This window comes from Delphinapterus leucas, chromosome 13 (assembly GCF_059928025.1).
Source record: "Delphinapterus leucas isolate spDelLeu-1000000601 "Yukka" chromosome 13, BTC_Dleu_Yukka2, whole genome shotgun sequence".
NCBI lineage: Eukaryota > Metazoa > Chordata > Mammalia > Artiodactyla > Monodontidae > Delphinapterus > Delphinapterus leucas.
In genome coordinates this window covers 32,165,213-32,190,451 of record NC_143141.1, presented here as the reverse complement: position 1 = coordinate 32,190,451, position 25,239 = coordinate 32,165,213, and the positions used below count along the sequence as shown (strand labels likewise).

Sequence of the window (25,239 nt, the reverse complement as noted above, 5' to 3'; positions counted from 1 at the left end):
CTCACACGGTCGTTATGAAAACCAAATAGGTCAATGCACAAAAAGGTTAGAACGATGCTTGGCTAGCATTATCATCTTATGGGGAGAAAGACGGTAACAGACCAAAGCCCATCGAGGCAAGCTATCTTTCTCCACCCTCTGACACTGCTCAGTGGCCCTCCTCCCCCTACCCTCTTCACAGAGGGATCCTTGAGGAATGAAAGGAAGAAGGGTTCTGGGGGGACTCCAGGGAGTAAGGAAAGATCCTGCCTAGTCTTGCAGAAAGCGGTGATACTGGTTGGGGGTTGAGAGAGGTGTCCCTGGATTGGGCTCTGGGACTGAGCCCTGGATTATGAACCACTCAGGGTTCAAGGGGCTGAAAGTAGCCAGTGTGGTGGGAAGCAGGATTCAAGGGGATGCGTGGGGTTTCCACTGGAGCAAGAAGAGGCCGGCAGGGGTGGGCTATGCAGGCCTTTGGGGCCTTCCAAACAGAGGTCTTTATCTCAGAAGCAGGGGAAGCCACTGGAAGGTGTTTAAGAACATATGTGTTGGGCGAGAGGGTGGGGCGTCACCTGATCAGACCTGCATTGTTGGGACTCTGCCATGCGGAAGAGGAAGGGATTGGAAGGGGGCCAGAGAGCAAGTAGGGAGCCCTGTTAGGAGGCTTCTGCAGCGGCTCAGGAGATAGATGATGGGGGCTCAGTCTAGGATTCCAGCAGTGGAGATAAGTGGATTTGAGGGCTATCTGAGATGAGAACCCTGGGCCTCTGGTTGCATTTAGAGGGTGAAGGAGAGGAAGGCAAGTATACAGGTGACTCCCAGTTTCTTGAGAGTCATCTGGGTGGCAGGTTGGGCTGCTTGCACAACCAGGGAATCGTGTGGAGGAGCAGATCTGGAGGAAAGGGAAGTTCCTTAACATGAATGAATATCACACTCACTGTGCTTTACGCAGGTCACTATGCTTGGGGAGAGGTGCTTCAAAAGCAAATACAACAAACACTAGCTGCCCTCAGGAGTGGTGCCAAAAAGAGGTACCAGCAATGGCTGCCTGAACAGCAGCCTCAAGTGTGCATTTATGGCTCCAGCGGTGATCACAGCAAAGGGCTCAGTCATTAAAGCCACTAGGAGGTTCTCAAATATCTGTTGTGTGACTGAATGTCCCAGGACAGGTACTGGGAAAAAATGAACCCACAAATCTTTATTCAGCACATTACTACGTGCCAAGCCCCACCTCAGGGTAGGATGGAGACAAGGGAAGGGCAAGATCAGCCCCTCCTCTCAAAAGGTGTTCACAAGTGTCGAGGAGACCAAGTAATCACACAGAGAACCACAGGGCAGACTGTTGTAAAGGCTGACCTTTGAGGATCCCACTTGGGGTGGCCAAAGAGGCAGGCAGGAGGGAGTCTGAGACCTGGGCCCACCAGGGGGTAAGGGGAAGAAGGGAGGAAGTGTTTAGGGGAGGAGGCCGGCCTGAGTCTTGAAGGACTAGTACAACAGAATGTGTGTGGAGGGCGGAGAAGGGGGTCAGCTAATGAAGTGTCACTCAAGTCCAGGCAGAGGAACCCCTGACAGGCAGTTCCAGGTGGCACCCTGCACTGACAGGATGACACCAGTCTCGCCTCAGATACCTACATGCTGAGATGGTTTATTTTTTAAAGGAATTAAAGTCCTGTTTAAAAACAGTGGGGACATTTTCTCAAAAGGCTCGTAAGCGCAACTCCTTAATATCAGCAAAGCTCAGTGCACCACTTTGCTGGAACGAGTCCCCTCTCCCACCATCATGAAAACAACCAACCAATCAACCACTGCACCGACCTTTGTACAATTTCCTTCCTTCCTGCAAACTTCTTTCCGTCCGCCTCCACTGCCCCCCACCCCCGGCAAGCCTGGTTCACTTCAGCCGAGTCTCTTTGCCCCTTTTCCTAACCAAGTCCATTTCCTCATCGCTGGAGGCAGCGGGGACCCGGGAATGCGGCGTGGGAACGGCCCTTCCCAGCCTCCAGCCCGGGCCGCACGTCCCGGCTGCGGACTCTATCCCCGTCTCCTGGGCCGAAGGCGAGTTAGAGACGCCCTGTCTGGGGTTCCGAAGGAAAAGGACGACCGTCACAGTGCCCCGAAGAGCCATATCGGGTCGGACAGAGAAGAGCGCTCCGTGGAGGTCGCAGCGGGGTAGGGGGTTGGGGCAGGCTCCCGGGGACGCGGACCCTCCGAGCGGCCGGCGGTCCCCGGGGATGACACAGCGTTTCCTCCGCACCCCGGCTCTCCCCGAACGTCCTCGCTCCATCTCCGGCAGGGCACCAGCCGGCCGACTCGCTACGTCAGTGAATCCCCCGCCGGAGGGGAGAGGGGTCGCCGGGCGGCGGGTACCCCTCGGCTCGCGGCCCTCACCCATCCCCACCGCGGACCCTGCTTGGGGTGGAGGGCTGGGAGCGGGGCCGCGGGGCACGGATGCTGCCCAGAGGCTCCGCGGGCAGCTCGGAAAGAATGTCTGTCGGTCACCACCTGGGGAATAAGTTAGAAGGCATCTCGGCCACACCAACTTCTCACCCAGGGCCGGACTCGAACTTTCCGCCTGAAGCGGACGGCTGCCCTGCCCAAGAGACCCTGCAGAAGCGGCTCGGACCCGGGAGCTCGGATCCCGGGCCGCGGTGGGCAGTGGCCAATCACAGAGAGCCTCGGGCGGGAAGGACTGGAGGGCACGGGCGGATGGGGAGTGACGGCGCCGATGGCCAATAGGGAGCCAAGGTGGGAGCCCTCGCCCACCCCGCTGACCAATGGGAAAAAGGCGGCTGTGGCCGAGGTTCCCCCAGGCAGTAGCTGCAGGCTCCCTGGTGGCCGCGGGTCGGAGACCCTAGGGCTAAAGAGGATTTTGGAGAGGAGTTTGCTCGCCCTCCCTATGCTACCCACCGACCCTCAAGCCACAGCCCGGTCCTCACCTGCTGGAAGCGGGGTTTGCCCAGCTGGAAAGGCGGTGCATCGGTCGAGGCGTTAGCGGCACTAGCCGCCGCCGCCGCTGCTGCAGTCGCTGTATCCGCCATGGCCACTGACGCCCGCAATCTCCGGCCCTTTTAAAATGTCCCTCCTCGGCCCCCGCCACAGCTGCCTCTCCCGATTGGCCGTAAGCAACCGCAGCAAGCCGGAGGCGCAAGGGGTTGTGGGGAGTGTAGTTTTTCTTGTCACGGAGCTTGACAACCCTAGACTGCGGAGGGTTGCACCGACTCAGACCGGGTCTCGGTTCCCGCCGCTAATTTTGCAGGCGTCGGCAGTCCGGGAGGAGTGTGCGTGTACGACTCTTAAGGTCTCGATAGGGGGCCATCGAGCGACCCCTCGCTGGTTACCTGCCCCTAGAAGTTTGAGTTGCTGCGGTGGGCGTCGCTCCTGGAGCTGCAGCCCAGAAGAGCCCTACTGAAGTGGGTCCGACCCTTGGACCAGATGGGCAAGGACTCCAGACAATAGGGTAATCCTGGAAAACTTTGTACAAAGAATTGCACTGCAGAATCTTCATGCAGGTCCTTCCGTCGCCACCCTGCCCCTCGTCCCTTGCTCTCCAACTCAGTTCCTGGCGCATGCTGGGCGCTTGCCGCGCCATTGACCCAAAAGACCTTAACTTTTTAATCTTAGCCTGATGCTGACTCTTTCTGGTCTCAGCCTAAATATTGCATTTGCCAATCCTCGCCCTGCTTCCGCAAAATCCACTACATATTCCTATAGCAGCCAGCACTTTCCTTTCGCAAGCCCTTGCAATTTATAATTATTTGTGGTTTTGACTATCTGCCTTTCCTACTGTGAGGTCCACAGAGCAGTTGTGACTTTTGGATTCATTGCTAAGTCCTTAGTGCTAGCTGAGAGGGCTCACAGCAGAAACTCAAGTATTTGTTGCTGTACGAGTTAAACAGCAAGGACTTAGGAGCCTTGGCAGCCTTCACTTCCTCTGGCCAACCGGAGATCTCTCCCGGGCCCAGTTCCTGGGCTGCGGGGAGGGGGAGGGGGTTGCAGAAGTGCTTAACAAGCACCAGCTACAAGGACTTTAGGTAAGGGCGGAAGTACTGCAGATTGTAGAGCAAGGCACTAGCAGGGATAATAAACACCCATGCAGATTAGAGTAGCAGATTCCTAGCTGAAATATCTGGTCAGTGAGCCAGACTGGGGGAAGGGCTACGGGAATGACTGAGGGACAGCTGCCTGTTTTGCCCAAGAGGACAGTAGAAATGTTTGGTTTTTGACCTTAGGAAACTAACCACCCCCCCACCCCTCCCCCCACGCCCGCACTTTGAATCTCCTTAGGCTTATGGGGAAGTGCTGGGTTGGCTCATGCCTTCTGGACACTGCATGATCTGTAGCAGTCAGTTCCTCTTCCATGTCGAACCACAAGAAATGGACTTTCCCTAGCTGGAGAAAGTCTAGCTGGCCGTGAAGAAACCATTTGTATCTTGGATTTGTATCTCATCTTTCCCTACCAGACTAAGTGGCTTGAGAGTAGGAATCAAGTCTTTTAAAATCCCTCTGTATGCCCCACATCACTCGGTACACGTGGGTTTCCCGGGAATGAGAAAAGACAGAGCCCGGCCCGCTCAGCAACACTGTGCTGGTGCCCCTGAGGTTAGGGCAGGGGCGGTTATCATCCAAGAACCGCATCATCTTGATTTAAGGCTGCTTTCTCCCCCAGGGAAGCCTCCTTCATACACTTATCAACAACAGAGCCACCTGCAGTATGTTAATTTTTTATTCTTCATAAAGTGCTCAAAACATAAAGAACAAGCTCTTTATAAACAGGCGTTACAACTAGGAAGACAAACAGCAAAGCAGAACTGTGCCTGCTCCCTGCCCACCCCACCTGCAGCTCTCCTCCAAGTTATGGCTAGGAGCAAAAACAGCCACAAGAACCCCGGGCTTCAGCTCAAAACTCTTCTGAAGACATCCCTGCCCTGGGCATTTTGGAGGCCCATAATCAAGGGCGAGTGGAAGACCAGGATCAGGACTGAGACTGAATAGAGCCCAGAGGAACACCTAGTGGAGGAGTGATCCCCTTCCTCCTGAAGAGACACCCATCCAACCCCCAATGACCCTCCCAAAACATGATCAAAGTCTTGAGCACCTGTGAACACTCCTCAGCTCTGACGAGTGATTCTTAAGGTAGAGAACATGCCAGGGGCTTTCCCCCATGTGTGGGACTCCTCGGCTTCATCCTGGCAGAAGGAAGACATGACCCAGAGAGCACATCCCTTTTTCCACGGCTGTCCGAGTGACTCCACAGGCCGTCTCATGAAGAAGAGGTAGTCACAGAGGAGCTCTCACCTTCTCGGTGGGCCAAAAGCATCCCCCTTCAGCACCTCCTCACCCCACAATGCTAAGGCAGAGTACCCCCAGCCACCAAAGATTCCCTGCAGATACCATGGGCAAGTCTGTCATGTTTTCTGCAAGCAAACCAGGGGCCAGGCCAAAGGACAGACACTTTGTTTCAAAGTGCACTGCAGCCAAGCCAGGCAAGGACATGGAGCAGACCCCTCTGGTCTGGTCAGCAGCTCGTGGGTGAATGGGAGGGCAAGAAAGGCTTTTTCCTACGTATAGGCAGAGGGGGACCTCCCACTCCCAGAATGTAGTTTTTATCCTAGGACCCTCCTCAATGTGTGTTGAGGGAGGAGGAGAGGATGGCAGGGATGCTGAGGGAGCAGCAGCAGCCTGGCCGGAACCTTAGCTGAAATTAACTCTAGGGGAGGGGCAGAGCATGCAGCAGGGCTGCCCCCGCCCTCCTGTCCCATTCCCAGGGCCCCAAAAGATCCAACCCCATGTGCTCAACAGGAGGGGAGGGGGACGCCAACTAGGGGGAGAGGTCTACATCCGGAGGCTTTTGACCCTACCCACAAAAGGCACATTTTAATTGGTTTCCAAAAGTTCAAACCCTGCAGCAGCACAGAGTTTTGGCATCTGGACAGGCAATGAGAGCAGAGCTGGAGGCTTCATCCCCAAACATAAGCAGCCCAAAGCCTGGAGGTGGGTGAGAAGGTGCTCTCCCCACTCCTGTCCCAGCTCTCCATGCATTCACACATGACACTCAATGCAAAAGTCAGCAGACGAGGGTGGGGAGCGGCCCCCATCATCTCCCGCCATCCACGCTGCACTCGCTCGGCAAACAGCTGAAAGCAGTCAGACTTGGGACACGGCAGACTAGACCATACAGGCTCCCTGCTCCCAGGGGAATTGGACGTGAGGCTGAAGAATAGGTGCCCTGGTCGCCCATAACTCACAGAGAACTGGGCGCTTGGTCCCTGCCACAGCCCCAGTACTACCAGGAGACCTCCAGAGGCTGGAGGGAGGTGGAGAGGACAAGGGTTTAGCCGTGGAAGAAATGCGGGTAATAAAGTATGTCCCAGATACCACCACATCACATTGCAGCTCACCCCTGCTCCCTCTTGAGGGCGAAATTCTTTGCTCCAATTCCCTGGAGCCCCCAAAGCTAAGGGGTATGAAAATAGGCAGATGGGAAAGACTCAGGGCTCCCAAAGACACAAGTTGTACACAGAACTTGATGGCGCCAATGGGAGTCCAAAGGGCTCCCCTGCCAGCAGCCCCAGTTGAGGCAGGAGAGAGGGGGAACAAGGGGTGACAACAGAGGACAGGCTGCACCCAGACCCAGGTGAGAGTTCAGCGGGAGGGAGGGAGGGAGGGAGGGCGCGAGCCCTGCTGGGTAGTGGGTCTGCGCCAAGCCTCTGGGGATGGGGGTGAAGAGGGCTACTTGGGGGGAGCAGGGGGAATCTGCAGCAGTGTGGGCGACGTCTCCATGATCCGCACCAGCAGCCGGTCGATGTAGCTCTCTAGCTCCTGCACGTGCTCGTCGCGCTGGCTCAGCTCCCGCTCCCGCTGCAGGAGCAGACCGATGAGCTCGTCGTGGGTCAGGTGGTAGTATTTGGCCGACTGGTCCAGCACACCAGAGTCCTGAGGCCAGAGGGAGTAAGAGTGAGCAGGACAGCCTCAGGCCCACCCGCACCCCAGTTTCCCCACACAGGCCCTCGGAGCTGCCTCTGTCCCAATGCCAGGGACAGCCTAACTGGCTTCAAGGCTCTGGTGAGGGGGGCCAGGACTGCTCCCTGCTCCACCCTGCCCAGCACCCGGCCCCTGAACTCGAGACACCTGACGTCTCTTCACAGCACCAAACGTCAGCTCGGACGTCCCAGACACCCTGCTGGGCCTCACCTTCAGCCTCTTGGCGTCCACAATCTGGCCAACCTGGGGGGCCGGAGCCACAGGCTGAATGCTGCCAGATGTGACTGTCTTGAGCTTCTCCAGCCCGCTGCTCAGGGCTGTACTCAGACTAGAGCGGGGCTGCTTCCTGTCAGGGCTGCCCTCCACTGGGGCAGCACTGAGGGGCTTCACAGGGTGGGGACTGCGAAGACAGAAAGGAGATGCGTTATGGGGAGGGATGGGTGGCACAAGGAAAAGAGGGGCCACCTTCTCTGTGGGGCCAGCAGGTCTCACCGCCGGGCGGTGACTGCCCCCCCCACGCCCCTGCCCTCACTGCTCTCCTCACCCCACCACCTGCCCCTCCCCGCTTCACTCCCTTGGGTCGCGCCCCACACCCGCTTCACAGGGACAGCAGAGGCCGTCCTGCAGACTTCTCTGTACCTAATCCCAGTCTTTGCCAGAGCCACCCCCTCCAGCCGGCCCCCCTCCCTCCTCTTCTCTACTGTAACGTTTCTCTAGGGGGATGATCAATCCTCCCAGTTTCCTAATTTTCCCAGGACCGGGGATGCCTAGGATGTGGGACTTCCAGTGCTGCTAAAGCCAAGGAAGACCTGGGCAAACTGGGGTGCTTGGTCACTCGCCCACCTCTACCAGTTGCTTGCCATCGGCATTGACAGAGGCCTGAGAAACACTCCCTTGGCCTTGTCTTCGCCTAGCCCTCACCCTCAATCATCCCCACCTCTTCTTCCTTCTCACCCAGCCTCTCCAGAGCATGTGGACCACATTCTGTCTCTACAAGTTCCCACCTTTCGTTGACTCCTCAACCCTTTAGGACAGTGGCCCCCACCGGCCCGTCACAAGTGTTCCTCCTGAGGCCACCAACCCCTCAGTTCTCACCTCACTGACCTCTCTGCAGAACTGACCCTTGGACTGCTCACTCGCTCTTTCCTTTGGACTGCTCTCCTCCCTGGTTTTCCCCAAGACCTCCGTCTGGTTTCCTGACACCTGACATCCTTCCCAGGCTCAACTGAGGGTCTGCCCCTGGGTTCTCTCCCCTCCACCTCTAATCTCCATCTCCAGCCCAGACCTCACCCCTGAGCTCTAGACCTAGGCAGACAGTTGCAGGCTGGCTCCAGAGGAATCCACACTCCCCTCCAGCCTGCCTGCCCTTTCCTACGCTCCCTCACGGTGAGTGCCAGGCACCATTAGCCTCTTACGGCTCTAGTCAGAAACCTGGGAACCCCTCGGAACGCCCCCCACTCCCACCTCAGCCTTGACAAACATCAAGCCCTTCTCACCTTCTCTCACACTATCCCCCCCTCTCCAAGCCAGCGTTGAGTAAACCTTTTTCCAGCCACACCCAACTGCTAAATCAGCTCCCCCGGGGCAATCTTGCCCACCTCCAACCACTCCTCCATTCTGTGTGTGTGGGATATGGGTCTCGCCTCCCCAGTGGCTCCCTATCAAGGTAAGAAAACACAATCCCTAACACAGCCTGGCCCCTGCCCTTTCTTCCTGACCCCCCTACTCCCTCATTCACTCCAGCCAGAGGAAAACGTGCTCTCTCTCATCTTTAGGTTCTTGTAAAAGCTGCTGCTCTGTCTGGAACACTGCCCCTCTGCCTGCTGGCCTGCTAACGCCTCCTCATGTTTCAAAGCTGTGCAAGTCCATTTCCTCCAGGAAACCTTCCTGATTCCCCCACGCTGACTAAGGCGACTCTCCTCTGGGATCCGCCAGCACCTTGTACCTGTCACGGGTACCCAAACTGTATGCACCAGCTCCCACACCAGCTTAACCTGCCTCTGGGGCCTCCTAAATTTACACCTACTTCACAGAGGAAGTGCACCATGCAGGAGGAGGAAGGCCCCCGAACACCACTGAAGGGAGGCCCACCCAGACCCAGAGGAGCCAGCTCTGATACTCAGGACAGGGCTGTGGGTTCAGGGTCACAGCCCGGGAGGAGAGGCAGAGAGCCAGGCGGGAGCAGACGGTAGGGAAAAGAACACATCCCAGCCCCTCCCGCCCATCTAGGAGTTTACATTAAGGGTGAGGATGTAAAGGCAGCTCTCATGCCACCTTTGGGCTGTGCTGAGGGAGGGCAGGAATACCAGTGCGGCATAAAAACCCCCTGAATGGGGGGCCAGGAGTCTTGGGCTCTCAGTCTGACTGCCCCCCCCCCCCACTACATCTGAGGGACCCTGGACCCTGCAGCTCTCATAGACTCCATTTCCTCATCTGATAAATGGGGACAGCTCTACCTGGCCCATCAACGTCATGATGGAAGGAACGTGCCAAGTACAGATGTGACGCCAACTCTGAGGAGAATAAAACTTCCAGAAAGTGGTGAGTATAATTAGAAGTGGTGCTGGAAGGTGGCAGGGCCAGCTGAGGATGCTGTCATCAGAGCAAGGAAGCCCTAACCACCTCCTCTCTCTCACCTCTGGGATCAGCATCACCACCTCCCACTGGAACAGCAGTCGGGAGCAGCCCAGACTCCTTCCCACCCACTTTTCGCCTATCAGCACTGGCGCCCTGGGGTTTCCCTTCCCCGGTTCACTTTTATCTTCCCCTCTGGATTGGGAACTCCTTGGGAATACGGTGGGAACCGTGTCTTTCATCTCTGTTCAGGGCCTGTCACACAGTCGACACTCAGTGAATCCGGATGACCAAAGGTATGAGTTGGTGGGCTGGGGGCCTCCCAGAGGCTGGCCAGTGCTGGAGCCTGTGCCCCTCTGCTCCTCCCCACACCCCACTTCTTCACTCAGGTCTCCTGAAGTGCTAGGCTCCCTCTGGACTTTGCTGCCCCGGCTAAGTCGTACGCCATTCCCCACAGTGACCTGTCTCTCCGGGCCTCAGCTCTGGTCACCCCTCACCAGCCACCCGGTGAGGTCACGGCCTCATAATTCTTCCAAAAGAGACCAATGCCACAGTGACCACAGTCACACAGGCACCCACTGTCCACTCAGCACAGTCCTAAGCCCGTCAGGACCACCCCCTGAAAGGCACAAATGCAAACCGATGAGGCACCTGCTGGGGTCAGAAAAAAACATTTTTCTGAGGGTCATGTATGTGGGGAGCATCTTAGCTTTTCTTTTGTCCTCTAAAGGTATCTTGGGCTCTCCTCTCTGACCTCAGGACCAGTCCCTCCCCTCTGGCTCTCTGCCTTCCACAGTCTGCTCCCCCAAGGGCCGCCATTTGACAAGCTGCACTGCCCTAGCCCCTCCTGTGCTGAGAACCCGAGCTCACATCCCCCTTTCCCTGCTGGCCCATATCACTTCTCCCCACCTCATTCCTCACCCCCTACACCTCATCATCATCCCCCAAACCCCCGGCTTACGGGGACACCTGCTGGTCCGAGGTCCCAAGAGGAAGCGGCTTCAGAGACAGTACCACGGAAGGCTCACGTCTCCAAAGCTTCCGCCGTCCTGCCTTGGGGTGAAGGAACCCCTCACCGACCCCTGGAGGAGCTGAAGCTGGAATGTGAACACCTCAGCCCTTGGGCTGCTCTGCGCCCCCCTTCCTCCTAGAGACTGGTTTCTGGGTGCCCGCTCACCTGGCACTGGGCTGTGGCTCCTCAGCTGGTCGTGTCTCCAAGGGCAGAAGCGCAAGCGGGGAGGCTGGGGTGACTGCAGCGTGGTCCTCCCCAAGTGGAGGGGGGGAGCTCCCAGTGGGGGAGGCTGGCTCCCCGGGGGGCGGGGAGGAAGAGGTCAGGGGCCAGGCTCCCGGCAGGGGCGAGCACGGAGGGCTGGGCCCCCCGTGGTGGCGGCTGGCCCAGGGTGGGAGAGGGGGCCGCGTAAAGGCAGGTTCTGCCGGGGTGGGCAGCTCTTCGGGACCACAGTGGACGGAAGGGTCCCTGGACCCTGGAAGGGATGTGGACGGGAGGCTGGGGGGATCTTGGCTCCCCTGAGGCAAGAAGGGGTTCAAGGCATCCTCTTCCGAAACCCACAAGTCAGCCTGCTGGGAGCTGCCTGACAGGAACCCACGTGCCTCTCCTACTGGTTCCTGGCTCTGGGCCTCAGGAGCCTCAGGGCCTTCTCCTCTCTCTGGAGCCGCCCAGATCTGCTGACTCTGAAGAGCCAAGGTCTTTGAGGGTGTAGGGGCAGGACCCTGAGGACAGCTGGTGGGCCGAGATAGGCAGGGCCCAGACACAGGAGGGCTGGCATCCTCTGCTAGATCTTCCAGGCCTGGCCCACCCAGCGTGGCTCCAGAGTGGCTGTCAGACTCTGACTCCGGCTTCTCGCCGCCCTCCTCCTCCTCGGCCGCCTGGGGACCAGCAATCAACGCACTTGGGAAGACATCTTCTCCTCCCATCTCTGACCCCCTGCTACCCAGCCCCCCTGCCGCTTTCTCCTCCTCTTCCTCCACCGCTGCCTCCTTCTCCTGGGAATCTGAGGGTATGAGGAGACGCGGTGGCTTGGGCGGTGCTGTGTTGGGCTGCAGCCCCTCGTTCGACACCCACTCAGGTTCGGGCTCTGACTCCGGCTCCAGTGGGGGAAGCCCCTCACTCCTCTTGGGGCTCACAGGTTCTGGCGACTCTGGCTGCATCTGGGGAGTGGGCGGCTCATCGGACTCTCCCCGCAGGACTGGTGAGGAAGCCTCAGCTGCAGGAGAAACGGTGACCACATCCCACGGCCAGGGATCGTCAACTATGTCGAGCTCATGGAAAAGCTGGCTGCCATCTCGGGAGGCCTCCTCGTCCTGGCCCTCAGGGGCACTGTCTGGCCCAGGCAGCCTCTCCCACACACTGATCACTTCTGGGGAGCTAAACAGAGACGTCGCACTGTCTGCCAGACTCTGCCCTGCTTCCCCTCCTGGGGCGGGCAACTCCCTGTCTGCTTCAGAGTCTGAGGCTCTCGGGTGCAGCTGGGCTGACGCGGAGGGCAGGCAGGCCCCTTCCGCCCCGAGGGGCCCCGGGTCAACCACACTCATGCTCTGAAGGTCCAGTCCCAAGTCCAGAGGAACTCTGGGCTCCAGCCACACGCTGCTCCCACCTCTTTCTCCTCCCCCAGGGTCCCCCTGGGGCTCAGCTGCTTTCATTGTCACGGCCCCAGGGCCTGGGTCTTGCTGCCCAGTCACCTCCAGCCCCACTCCTGCTGGGGCCAGGATCTCACTCCTGGCCTCTGGACGCAGCCTGCTGGCAGCAAAGATGTTGAAGGTGTCGTCCCACTCAGGCGGGGCTTTCCCAGGGGAGGCCAGGGGAGTGGGGCTGGCCCTCGAGGCACTGGGGAGAGAGGGAGCAGGTGAAGGAGAGTTTAGTGCTATGTCGGCTATGAGCTCCTCGAAGAAAGGGTTGCTCTGCAGGGAGGAGAGGAACGGGTTGGTAAGACCCAAGAATCCCCATGGGTGGCTTCAGGGATGGCGGTGGCAGCGGCAGCAGCGGCAACAGCGGGGGAGGTGGCTGCAAAAAGGTTAGTGCTTAGCATAGGAGCAGAGGTGGGAGCAGGAGTGGGGGGGCCGGAGCACAGGGGGAGCAGGGGACGTGGTGAGGAAGAGCAGCTGGGTCAGATTCTACCTGAGGAGACACGTCCAGGCTGTGGAGGGAGACAAAACCGTGAGCCTCCTGGTTAATGCCAAGACTGGAAACTCCCCTGCTGAACACCACACCCCTGCCCCCCACCTGCCTGGGGAAGAGGTGCCACAGTGCTCCCCGAGCTGGGCTCGGGCACGTGGGCCAGGGGACGGAGGGAAGACCCCGACATGTACATGACGAGGCATCACCCAAGGATGAGGATTCTAGACAGAGCTCATCTGGTCCTCACACCAACCCCGAGGAGCAAGAGTCCCACTTAACAGGAGTGATCCCAACTACTACCCCATGCTGATGACTACTCGAGGCCAGACTGACACCTGAAGAACCAACCAGAAAGCACCTGACATCCCTTTATGGACTGAGACAGAGGAAAGAAAATACCAGCTGGCTTGGACAGGATAAAGAGACCAGAGAAAAGCAAGGCCCAGGTATTTGGCTGGATGAAGGCAGCACTAACAGAACCCAGCCGGTGCCCGACATTCTGACTCCTGAAACAGCCTGGGTTCTCCTGAACCCTTGCACAAATGAGAGGTAATGATGGGGCTGTTAACAGGCAGGACAAGGTGTCAGCTGGAGAGGACGTGGCCTTTTCGCTTCTGGGAAGGGTACCATAACCGGCCAAGGAGGACAAGACACTGCTGAGGATGTCTGCTGTCAGGCATCCACCTGGCCTGGCACGTGGCAGGCAGCCTCCCTCACCAAGGGCACCCACGGGCCAGCCTTGGAAGCAACGCTGCTGGGGAGACAGAGGCTGGGATGTGGCAGCAGAGGCAGCAGCAGCAACTCTGGATGTCACCAGGGGCCTCCCAGGGTCCCCCGCACAGATCCCTGGCCCCCCTGGGAAATCCACTCCTTGATAATACACTCACACTCCCCAAGATACGTGCTGGCCTTCAGGTGTCCCCTCCAGGGTTTTCTTGGAGGGGGCATATCCTGCACTTGTACCTTATCTACAGCATGCAGCTGACTTGAGGGGAATGGGAAGGAACAGACTCTAAAATCAGAGCTCTTGGCTTCCCCGGGACAACCCCCGGACACAGACAGAAGTCCAGAAAGACAGTGCAGGGGAAAAGGGGGACCCAACACCCCTGCTTTCAGCAGTCTGACAATGGTTTGAGGCTCCTTGCAGCTGAGCCCAGACTTCAGTGGCCTGTCAGTGGCCTGGATTTGCCTGCTATTTGACCCCCACCTTCAGCCCCCCTCTAAGCCCCAAGACCCCCATTCCTTGACCCCTGCCAGCCCAGGTGGAAACATCCTGAAGAACTCCTACACATCCACCTTCTCCACTCAAGCTGCTTCTTCCCACGGGGAAATGCTCGGGGCGAGCCCTGAGGTCCCAGAAGCCAGGCCTCATCAATCAGCCCACGAGGAACAATGGTTGGGGTAGGAGGGGCACCTATGGAAAGAGGCCCAGAAGTCTGGAGCCAGGATTCTTCCGGGAACCCAGGGGCCAGATGGAGCAGGTCCCACACAGAGCTGGGCAGAGGCAGGGCCAGCTCATCCGCAGACACCAGGGGCAGGCAATGGGAAGGAGTCCAGTTCAACCAGCAGCACAGGTGGGCTACCCAGACAGGCTGGAGTCTATGAGCCCAGCCTCACAGGCAAGACACAGCCAGATCCCCACCCCTGGGTTTCTCTTAAGAATCTAGCTTCCAGAGACTCTCCTAATCCTGTTTCTGCCCGACAATAACTCCCGGCCAGGGCGGGCATAGGAAGTCCCGTCCTCTCCCACCCCACCAGGGCTTCCCAGAACAGCTCTGCCTCTGCGGTCAAGGCACGGTAAAGACACCGAAAGAGGGAGGATCCTGAGCCCAGAGTCCCAACACCTCCAAAGGCCCCTTTTCTCCCTTCATCGAGATATATCTACCTTGGGGACCAAGGAGAGCAATGTACCACCACCATGTGGGTCAAGACCCTGCCCTCAGCCCACCCCCACCATTGGAGCACCCACTCCCGACACAGCCCAACCCTGCCGGCAGGACTCAGCCCCCAGGAACAGGGCTGGGGGACTCTGAGCTCTCTCTCCCCAGTACCCTGTATGACAAGTGGACAGAGGGGTCTGATGGAAGCAGCTCCATCAACATTAAATAGCACCAAGCTTAGCTCTACATCCCTCAGCCCCAGCCTGACCCCACTCACTCTTACAGTCTTGCAGCAATCTGGCTGACTGTCAGAACCACAGGGCAGGAGAGGGCAAGGAAAGGGCTGGGAGCCCCAGGCTCGGCTGGCAACCCTCCCCGCACTGGCTACCCAGAGGAGCACACAAACCCGTTGGTATGGAACCAGCAAAGGGCTTTCCCTGGAGGAAGGTGTGCCCCAGATGCCAGGCCTGGCAGCCTCCCCAGAGCCAGCACAACCTCTGAGAGCCTCTTGTCCATCCCTCCTACCCAGTAACACGTCCCCCTGCCCCCATGCCTCCCTCACCCTTGCTCAACATCAGGCGCACATTCTGAAAGTTCTTACTTGAAAAAGTCCCCTCCCGGGAATTCCCTGGCAGTCCAGTGGTTAGGGCTCCACACTCTCACTGCTGAGGGCCCAGGTTCAATCCCTGGTCAGGGGACTACCGTCCCACAAGCTGTGCGGCACAGCCAAAAAAAAAAAAAAAAAAAAAAAATTCCCCTGCCTACCATTCCACCTGGCACAGATCAGATCAGAGACACATTCCCATGTGTGGTTATCTTTGCAGGGTATGCTCAGAGGACAGAACCCACCATGGTAGCCCAGCACATTGCTGTCCCCCCGCCAAGCAGCAGGGGCTACAACATATGCTGACTTATCTTCTCTTTTAGGACCAAAAGTTGGGGAAAGAAATCAGAAGTCCAAATGTCTCTGCCCCTTTGACCTGACAGAATAAAACTTCAGGGCCTTACTGTTGCTTAAGAACCTTAGAGCAACTGGATGAACCTGCCACTTAATACAGCAATCACCTGTTCCCTCCAACAGCCCCCCTTCTTCTTAAACACAGCCGTTGCTGGGTAACTCACTATACCACCAGGACACCTCTGTAGCTAGGGGCCAGGCTTCACTGGTGAACAGCTCTTCCTTAGACTGAGATGAGCTATGTGTCCTTGTTATTTCCATGCATTGGTCCCAGAGGTGGCATGTGGATCTGCAAAGACTCTCCCACAGGCACTCCCTGAAAAGGCTAAAGCCAGCCTTTCAGGCATACCCATCCCAGCCAAAATGCCTTCAGCCAGCCCTCCTAAGGCTCCATCTCCTGGTGTCTGTCTGAGATGTGCCCCGATGTCCAGGAAACATGACTGGACACATCCTCTCCCTTCAGCTGGGCACAGTGAGGTGACACAGTGGGGCCTTGCATGCTCTAAGTAGGCAGACCATATAATTTATCTTCCAAACCGGAATGTTTTTAATAGAGTAAAGGGGCGCTATTAACTATGCCAGGGCAACAGGCACAGACAGGATTTACGGCCGCACTAACTAAGTCGCTGGCATACAACACGGTTACACATCTACACCACTGCGAACGCCGCTGAGACCCCGAGCTCTCTCGGCAGCCAGCGCACACTCCGGGCTCATCAGGACCTCACTGTTCACCACCTGGTGAGGGGCTGGGGCAGAGGCAGAGGCTGCTGAAGGCCACCACGATACACTTGCCTCTGTGTTGGGCCATGCTTACCCCCAATTTAAAAAAAAAATGTCTGTATCTAACACTTGATCTCCTACTGTGCACAAAGTTCTGTGGTTAGTGTGAGGGGAGGGAACACGGGAGCTTGAGATGACCTGCTCTCAGAAAGCTTATACATACCCTAAAAGGGTCAGAAAGGGACAGACACAAAGACAATTCGTTTTGGCACTGGCGGTTTCAACACACACGGTCTTGATGGTCCTAAACACACACTAAAATGACCTGTGCTGCAGCTCAGGGTGAATGGCTCACAGCGGGGCTGGTGAGCAGGGATGAGTTCTGTGGCCCAAACCTCCACCAGCCACTCCCCAGCCCCCCGCCCACATGCTGGTGGGGGCTAGTGTAACAGTCATGGGACCTGGCAGATGAGGGACAGGTCAGGAGGAACAGGAGGACCATCTTCCTGGCCTCTCCCAGCTGCTGCCTTCTCCAACAGCAACAGTTTTTTCTCTGGATACTGCGCACAGCACATACTGCTTCTGGCCTCTGCACGGGGCCTCAGTGCAATGTGGGAACACTAGAGGGCGCCGCTGCCCTGCCTAGTGGGGAACACCCAGCAATCTGCAATGGTAGCCCCAGGGCAGAGGCACCCAAACCTCTGGACCTGTGGACAGGATCCCCTTGGGTGTCTCGCAGCTACATTCGGTCACTCCAGTTCTAGGTGTCCAACTTATGGCTTCCTGCCGCAAGTCAGCTCACCTCTTATTCTCTCCTCAAAGGCCCCAAGACCTCTGGGCAAGCACCAAGGGTGGTTTCTTCCAGGCCAGCCCTTGCCTCCGAGGCACACAGGGCCAGCGTGATGCTGACAGGGCTCAATGTCCAGGTCTCACACCTCTGCAGGCCAGGTCACTGCACCCCAAGAATAGTCCCTCCCACCCTGCCTGGAGGCAAAGCCTACCTCTGCAGGCCAGGTCACTGCTCCCCAAGAATAGTCCCTCCCACCTTGCCTGGAGGCAAAGCCTGCCCCTTCAGCCACTGTAAGCAAATGGGTCCCAGGGAGGGCAGGAGGCCCCATCTGCCCTCCGACCTGCAGAGGACGAGCTCGGAATTCAAGTACGAGAAGGGCAAAACCCTCAGCTCCCTTATGTTCATCCATCACCCAACTTCTCTTGCCTCTGAAAGGCCATCAGGAGACATGGAGAAACAGAAGGAAAACAGAGGCTGTAAGCACCAGCAACGGCAACCGCAACATCACTCAGTCATGGCCTGCAGAGCTCTGAGCCCAAAGCCTGGCACTCGCCTAGAAACAACCTCACAGAGAAATGTCCCCCACATCCATCCCACCCTGGAAGAGGCCCAGAGACACCCCATGGACAACAGCACTGAGCCCATGGTCTGTGCCCCTCCCTCCACCACACCACCTACAATCTCTGAGTTGTCACACGGCCACCAGCTCAGCCTGGGCATCTGAGAAAGGCCCATCCCCTTCTTCCTCTAGGCTGCAGGTAGCCAGCAGTTCCCCTGGGCTCCGGTGAGTAGGGCTGGGCAGTAGGGAACCGAAGCTGCTCCTAAGCAGGGGAGACATCACCCAGAGACTGATCCACCCCACACACCCATCTATGAGGCTGTACGGAGAGATGCCAGGCGGCCAGGGCTCAAACCTGAAAGGCCCTGCATTTCTCTCCCTGGTCCTCTGAGCAAACTCAGAATTTCACAGGGAAAGAAAAGAACCAGGACTTCAGGAGTCTTCTCCCCTCTGCTGGGGAAGAGGTTTAGGGCCCCTCCCTCTGCCCTATCTCCTGGCCCTTTACCACTGCGCCCACTCTTCCCACCCCGCCTCCGGCCCACATATCCACTGATGGGGACAGGCAGGCTTGCTGAGAGAACAGTAACGGCCGCCCTTGCCACACTGGTTGGGGTTGTCACAGATGCTCCTGTCCAGGGCTGGCCCTGGGCCCTTGGCAGGGGGGGACACCTGCTCCTGGCCAAAGCCCGGAGCCCCTCCCTGGGCCCTGCTGGATAGTGAAGCAGCCTCCGCTGGCTCCAACTTAGGAGGAGATCAGAGGGCCAGGGTGAGGGCTAGGGACTCTGTCCCAGGCCTAGGCTGAAGGACTCCTGCATTCCTCTCCCAGGTGGGACTCAGCATATTCAAAACAGAGCAGCCGCCGTCAGCACTGGCCATGCCCCAAGACCAAGAGACACCAGAGAGGGCCAGAGCCCCAAGAGTCTCTAAGGACACAGGGTAGGTCACAGATTTCAGGGGAGCTGCCCACAGCCTCTGGCCAAGGCCGGGGAGCAACCGGGGGTGAGTATATAGGGGAGGGGGTGGACACATCAATTACTCAACTCCCATCTCTCAGAGAGAAGAGAGCACAGAGACAGCTGGTACAGCTGGTGGGAAGTCATCTAGCTTCAGAAAGGGTGGGGGAAGTCTGAGGTGAGTCCTTGGTCCCCACCTCTCTACCTGCCAAAGCTTAGTGGCCTTGAGGCCAGGGGGCAAGAGGTAGAGGTTGGGAAGCAAAGAATTCATACAAACCGCCTTTCCTGCTTTTGTCCTATTCCTCCCCCTCCCGCAGGGGATGGGTGTGCCAACTCAGGAAGTGAGGCCCACAGGACCCCCAGAGCGCTGTGCCCTTCAACTCACCTGCGTCCACGTGCAGACAACAAGCCGCGGCTTAGGGAGACAGGGTTCCCCGCTCAACCATGCAAAGCCAGAGCCCCAGCAGCCTGCCCAAGGGTTCCATCCTGCCCCATCCTCCCTGCCCCGGGGTTCGGTGCAAATACCCCAGCATCCATCCCAGGGATCAAAGCTGGTCTTGCCAAGGACGTACCTGGGTTTCTGAGTTGGTTCCTTGGCTTCTCTCAAGCCAAACCAGCTACTTTTGGCCTTTTCCTCCCCACTGGACGAGTGGTGTGGGGAGGCCCCCAGAGTGGGAACCCCCTTCTCCCCCAGAGAGCCTCGGCGCCCCATCTCGCTCCGACTCAGCCCCTGGTGGTGATGGTGGAAAAGGCCCATCCGGGGCTTCCGCTCCTCCTTCCGGGCTCCCTCCTTCTCGGCCACAGCCTCAGAGGAGGCCACCATAGGTGTGGCGACCTGCACCGGCCTCCCCTCTGAGGGCCAGGCCCCCTCCTCCTCTCCAGAGCAGCGGGCCCCGACGGCCAGCACCTGCGGGCTCAGCTCCTCCTGTCCAGGCACCGCCTCTGAGCTGCCGGTGCGGCGGCTGCCTCTGCCCCAGGAGTCATCCGCAGAGCGCGGCCCCTCCTCAGAGGGCCGGGAGGAGACAGTGTGCAGGGGGCCAGAGATGGAGCTGCGGTGCCGCAGGGGCCCCTGGGGCTCCTCAGTGTAAATGTGGCTCCCGTTGACGCAGAGAGAGGAGCGGGAGGCCCCGTCAAGGTGGCCCTGAAGGTCAAGAAGGGCCCGGGGAGGAGCGGCTCGCACCTGGCTGGCCTCATCGCTGTAGGTCCTTTTATGGGTGAGCGACTTGGGGGACTGTGCAGAGTCCCTGCCTGGAAAGGAAGCACACACCGAGTTAGAAGCCCGCTGCCTGGCCCGGCCTTCCCTACACCTGAGGGGAGAGCCCGCACTGCCCCCCTCCCCTCCCCTCCCCTCCCCTCCCCTCCCCTCCCCTCCCCTCCCCTCCCCTCCCCTCCCCCCTCCCCACTCACCCCCTTCGGAGGACAGCCAGCTGCTGCGGCTGGGCGAGCGGGTGAGGAGCTCGGCCCCGGGGCCCTGGTAGGCCAGGCTCCCACTGGCTGAGGACAGGGTGCTGTCCGAACCTAGCGAGGTGTTGGACTGGGTCAGGGAAGACTTCCGCAGCTTGTTGCGGAGGAAGAAGCCTTTGGCTTTGCCCATCTTGCTCAGGCTGCCCAGCTCGGGGTCCTCCAGGGCGCTGCTTGGGAGGATGGCAGAGGCGGATTCCAGATCAAACTTCTTCTTGCCCTTCATCTTGTCCTTGATCTTACTGAAGGGGGACCGAGGCTTGTCCTTCACGGACAGGTCAAACATGCTGGCACTGAGGTTGTTGCGCGTGAACTGGATGGTGACCTGGATCTCTCCACGCTCCTTCTCCTTCTTGCCTGCCTTCGAGTGCAGCTTGTACCACCTGTGAGAAGGGGGTGCCGGGGCTCTGGTCACAGGTACCTCTCAGAGCCCCTCTCTGCTTCGGGAGCCAAGACAGCCTTCCCACACAGGCTTCTGCTCTGACACATAAGCTCTGCCGCCTTCCAGGCCACAGGAACAGCTAAGAAACTACCCACAACTTTTCCGTGATGAAGGAAACCACATCCCACGTAGGGGAAGCTCTTCGGCACTACCAGGCAGGGCAGCCAAGTGACCCTCCTGCCCCGGCACCTTCCCTGGAGCTCAGAGACCTCCCCTGTCCCAGCCCCCTACATCTGAAACTCTGAGGCCCAGAGCAGCAAGGCCGGGTCTGAGAGGAACCCTTTCAACTCCAGGCCCCAGGTACAGACACACCTACCCACATTTTCCCATTTACATCATGTCCTTTGGCTAGTCCCAGCCTAAGCTCTGCTCCGAGCCACCAGTGAGTCCAGGAAAGAACAGCTCACCCAGAGGCCCAGGGCCAGGAACACTAGTGCATGTACACACACACACACACACACACACACACACATACCTCACCCGCTCATTTACTCACCCCAAGCCCTGCCAGGAACACCTCTGCAAGCTGGAGGAACAGACAAGAAGGCATAAACGGGCCTTAAGCAAGAGGCCCAGGGAAGGGAAAGAGCACTCACTCATCTGTAAGCATCTACCGTGTGTGACAAAGGAATGCGGGGGTGCTCATCTCCCTTCCATTTACACCTCACAACAAACCTGGGATTTTACAGATCAGGAGGTCAAAGCTCTGTGGTAAAGTAACTTATCCAAGAACAAGCAGCCAGGAAGGAGACTCTAATTAATAATAATGTATTGCTATTGGCTCATCATTCATAACAAATGTACCACACTAATGTAAGAGGTTAATAATAGAGGAAACTAGAGCAGGAGGGGGTGTGAGGGAATATATACGGGAGCTCTCTGTACTTTCCACTTGTTTTTCTGTAAACCTAAAACTAAACTCTATTAATTAAAAAAAGAAGACACAGTGAGCACACAGAGAACACAAATGAGCAAGAGATCATGAAAGAAACAATACAAGAAAGTTCTCCTGAAGGACATGAGCACCAGCACAGAAGGGCCCACAAGCATGCAGCTCAGTGAACAAGGAAAGACCCAGCCAGCAGGTATCACTGCAAGGCTTCAGAGCACCAGGTTTATACATTCAGGAGACCCTGAAGGTTTCCAAAGAGGGGAGACAGGTTTGTACGTTCAGGAATTAGAAGAGCATCAGGTCCTCATTAGTAACACTGGGCACCATATGGACTCATGCCTTCAAAATTCTGAAGGAAAAGCTTCCAGCATAGAATTCTGGACTCAGCCAACCAAGCGTGAACGTGGAATAAAGCCCGGTGGAGGTGGTCAGATTGGTCACTGAAGGGGTCCAAGTCCCTCAGAGGATACACACACCACACCACACACAAACACTACACACTGTACCACACCCCACACGCCTCAGTCCATGCTGTGGTGGTCACCTCCCACCTAAGATCCGCTCACCCCACAACACCAGCTCCTTGAGCTTCTCACGGACATTAAGTGGGAGATCTTTTGTATGAAAGTCCCTGCACATCCAAATGTCCAGAAATAAGTCACTGCAAGGGCTTGGTGGTGGTGGTAGGTTTAAATGCTGTGACTTTAAAAAAAGAAAAGAAAAGGTCTTCCCAGAGACACTTCCAATTGCATCCCTTTGGAAGAGTCCACCATGACTAACCTCTTAGGTGTCCATTGCGGGCTATGCATCCAGCCTCTGCTTGGGGACCACTGGATGGCCTAAGTGAAGGGAGCCTGGGCTGTTGGTTTTCCCTCCCAAACCTGAGAGACCACTCCCACTAAGGCTGGGTCAGGACAGACGGTGGCACAAGCAGGGACGGCGGAGGGCTATGCTCAGAGGGTGTGTGGGTGTTTACGTGCCGCTCTCGTGATGAGCAGGCACAGGGAGGAAAGATGGGGGAGGAGGGGCAGGGAGCAGAGAAGAGAGCTGAGAGACAGACTGACGGGATGCGTGTGAGGATGTGTCTGGGGGCACGAGGAGACATTTAATAGAAAGACAAACCAGCTAGCATCAACATCCTCACACCCCTGCTTTCCCAACCCAGCGTCCACTTTGGGCCTGACCCCTTAACTCTTTCAAGGCCAAGTCACCTTGGCCAAACCTGGACCAGGCCTCATTTAGCACAGAAAGATTCTGGGAGGTGGGGCAAAGAGAAGTATATGGACTCCAGCTGCAGACCCACCAAGCCCTGAGCGACGGGAATCCGCAGGCACAGACATCCTTCACTTGGGCATAAGGGTCACGGGTCCTGAGCCCCAGCTGGTCACACTCCACACACCACAGCAGTAACGCTGGTTATCTCTGCGGGGTGAGGTTGCAGGGAACTATCACCTCCTGCATTGCCTATTTTTGTCCTGTTTGAATTTTTTATAAGAGCCATATATTACTGTCGTAATAGGAAAAAGAGACAAAAGAAAATTCCCGTTCCTATCTTATCCTCTCAGTTGGCTGAGACAGAATAGGCTCCTCGCCTCTCCCTCCGACCCCTCGATGAAAGAGGATGCATTACATTACTAGCCCAGCTGAGGCTCAGGTCCTCGGCCCAAAGGATCCTTGTCCCCCGCCCTTCCCAACCCCCTCCCCATAAGGTCACTTCTGCTTCCCCTGCTCTTCCCCAGGGAATTTGGGGTTCTTCTCTGGACTTGCTTTTCAGGGAGGCCAGGAGGGAAAAGAAGACTTTCCTCACCATTTTCTGAGATTCCCCCATCCAAAGCAGAGTGAGGCTGAGAATGGCTGGGACCTGCCTCTGGACCCTCAGTCACTGTTGCCATCTGTCTCCCTATCCGTCAGGGGCAGGATTCATTGGACCCTGCCAGCTACTTGGAGCAGGCCTTCTCCCAGAAGTGTGACAGGCCGAGATGGTGATGGCAAGGCCACACAACCAACAGCTTGTGGACAAAGGCCTGTCGCTCCCATCCGTGGCTGAGACCTGGCCAAAACCAATTAGGATTTGACCACGGCCCCAGCACATATCTAGATGGTGGCTCACGAGACAGACTCATCTTCAAAACTCTACAGCTGCGGCACCCGAACCTGCATGTATCAGTGCGGGATTTCTTTTTTATCTATTCATACTAAGATACAACCTAAAACCTACTGAATTAGAAAGGCCAGGCCTAGAAATCTACATTTCAAGGTGGAAGGGAGTACCTCCTCAGGTGACTGAATTCATCAGACCCAGTGTGAGAACCACAGTAGGACGGTCCCCTGCCTGCTCTACATCACTTCATGGATCAGAGGCCAACTTTCCCTCCACCTGGGTATATCATCAAGGACACTCAATTGTTACACAGAAGAAACCTGCGTCTCTCCCCTGCCCAGCCAAGGCTTGCCTTCCAAAGTCCACTGAACCCACTTCTTCCGAGAGAACTGACCCTAGAAACCCTCATCTCTCTCCCCCTCCCCCCAACCCGAGACAAATTATCAAAGGAACACACACATGGGGGAGGATCAGGCATCAATAAGTACTTTCTATGAATAAAGAGTGCTAAAATGAACAAGGCCTCTGTTCCACAAAGCTGCATTTGAAACAGCACTCACCAGGACAGGAAGAAGGACAGTGATTCTGCCCCAGTACAATTTCCCTGACACGCACTCAGCTCTCAAAGCCTAGATTCTTCAGCCCCTACAGAATGTAAAACAACAACCCGCACATCCTTCACTGCAGGTACTGAACTGTTCCACCTACATGGCACCCACCTCAACCCCTGCACTGTCTGAGCACCTGAATTCCGCAAAGCCCAGGAAGCGTGTGCTCAGGAAACAGGTTTTGACAAAGATAATCATTATCTGGGACTTGTCCCAGGTATGACTGCAGCCAAGACATGCTCCATCAGGAAAGGAGCAGTAAGGGAAAATTCCTTGCATGTAAGAGGTATGTGCCGCTACAGACGCTGCTCTTCAGGAGTGACATACAACAGCGCTTCTCAAACTGCAAAGTACAAAAGGATCGCTGAGTCTGGTAAAAATGCAGATTCTGATGCAATGGGTGCAGATGGGCCTGAGACGCTCCATTTCTACCCAGCTTCCAGGGGATGCCAGGGCTGCTGGCCTGTGGACCACACCTGAGAGGCAGGACAAATGACCGGTGCTATAGAATCAGCAGAGCTAGACTTACTGCACGCTCACTGTGTGCCAAACTCTGTACCTCTTTTACTATCCACACAGTCCAGGAGACGAGATCCATTATCCCCACTATGTGGATGAGGAAACTAAGTTACAGAGAAGGTTTGTGACTTGCCCAAGGTCAAACAGCTAGTAAGCGATACAGTCGGAACTAGAACATGAAGATGCCTGACTCCCAGCCCACGTTCTTAACCTTCGAGGGACAGCATTTGTCATCAAGCTGAATGCAAACGTTGGGCCTCCAGACACCCTGAAAGGACAGAGGCTGGAAAAGGTACACCACAGAGGCCCAAAGAGGCAAGGAGGTGGCGTATGAAGGCCAGAACCCCCTTCAAAGGGTTGGCACAATCCCAGGAGGATGGAGCCCTGAAAGGTCACTAAGGGAACCTCGGGGTTTTGTCCTGTCCCCAGGCCACTAAAACCATGTCTGAGAGCAGTCAAGCCTCCCCCAGCAGATGCAGAACCACAGAAAAGCTCTAAAAGGGCCCTTGCTCAGCCGCCGTACCTCCCCCAGGCTCCCTCTGCCTGACAAAGTTCAGCAGGCCCAGTGTGGACTTAGGAGCCCTCAGCCTCCTACCCTGCGGGACCAGCCCCACCCCCACCCTCTGCAGGGGCAGAAGACAAAGGGGGGATAAAGGGAGGAGGCAGTTGCCTCACCTGTTAAC

At 57.3% G+C, this 25,239-nt stretch overlaps 2 protein-coding genes across 5 annotated transcripts in view; both read right to left on the bottom strand.

Moving 5' to 3' along the window:
- The window catches only part of SFXN5 (sideroflexin 5), a 117,269-nt gene extending 112,684 nt beyond the window's left edge, over nucleotides 1-4,585 (bottom strand). For all 4 annotated transcript variants that reach the window (XM_022561249.2, XM_022561251.2, XM_030763205.2 and 1 more), the window contains exon 1: nucleotides 2,916-4,585. In XM_022561249.2, coding sequence (XP_022416957.1) covers nucleotides 2,916-3,017 — 102 coding nt within the window. In that variant the 5' untranslated portion in view covers nucleotides 3,018-4,585. The remainder of the gene's footprint in view (nucleotides 1-2,915) is intronic.
- Nucleotides 4,586-6,366: 1,781 nt separating this feature from the next.
- Nucleotides 6,367-25,239, bottom strand: part of RAB11FIP5 (RAB11 family interacting protein 5) — a 34,976-nt gene continuing 16,103 nt past the window's right edge. The window contains 7 exon segments of the mRNA XM_030763203.2: nucleotides 6,367-6,912; nucleotides 7,171-7,360; nucleotides 10,712-12,503; nucleotides 12,506-12,616; nucleotides 12,619-12,689; nucleotides 19,106-19,781; nucleotides 19,941-20,377. Of these exon segments, the coding sequence (XP_030619063.2) occupies nucleotides 6,709-6,912; nucleotides 7,171-7,360; nucleotides 10,712-12,503; nucleotides 12,506-12,616; nucleotides 12,619-12,689; nucleotides 19,106-19,781; nucleotides 19,941-20,377 (3,481 nt within the window). The 3' untranslated portion in view covers nucleotides 6,367-6,708.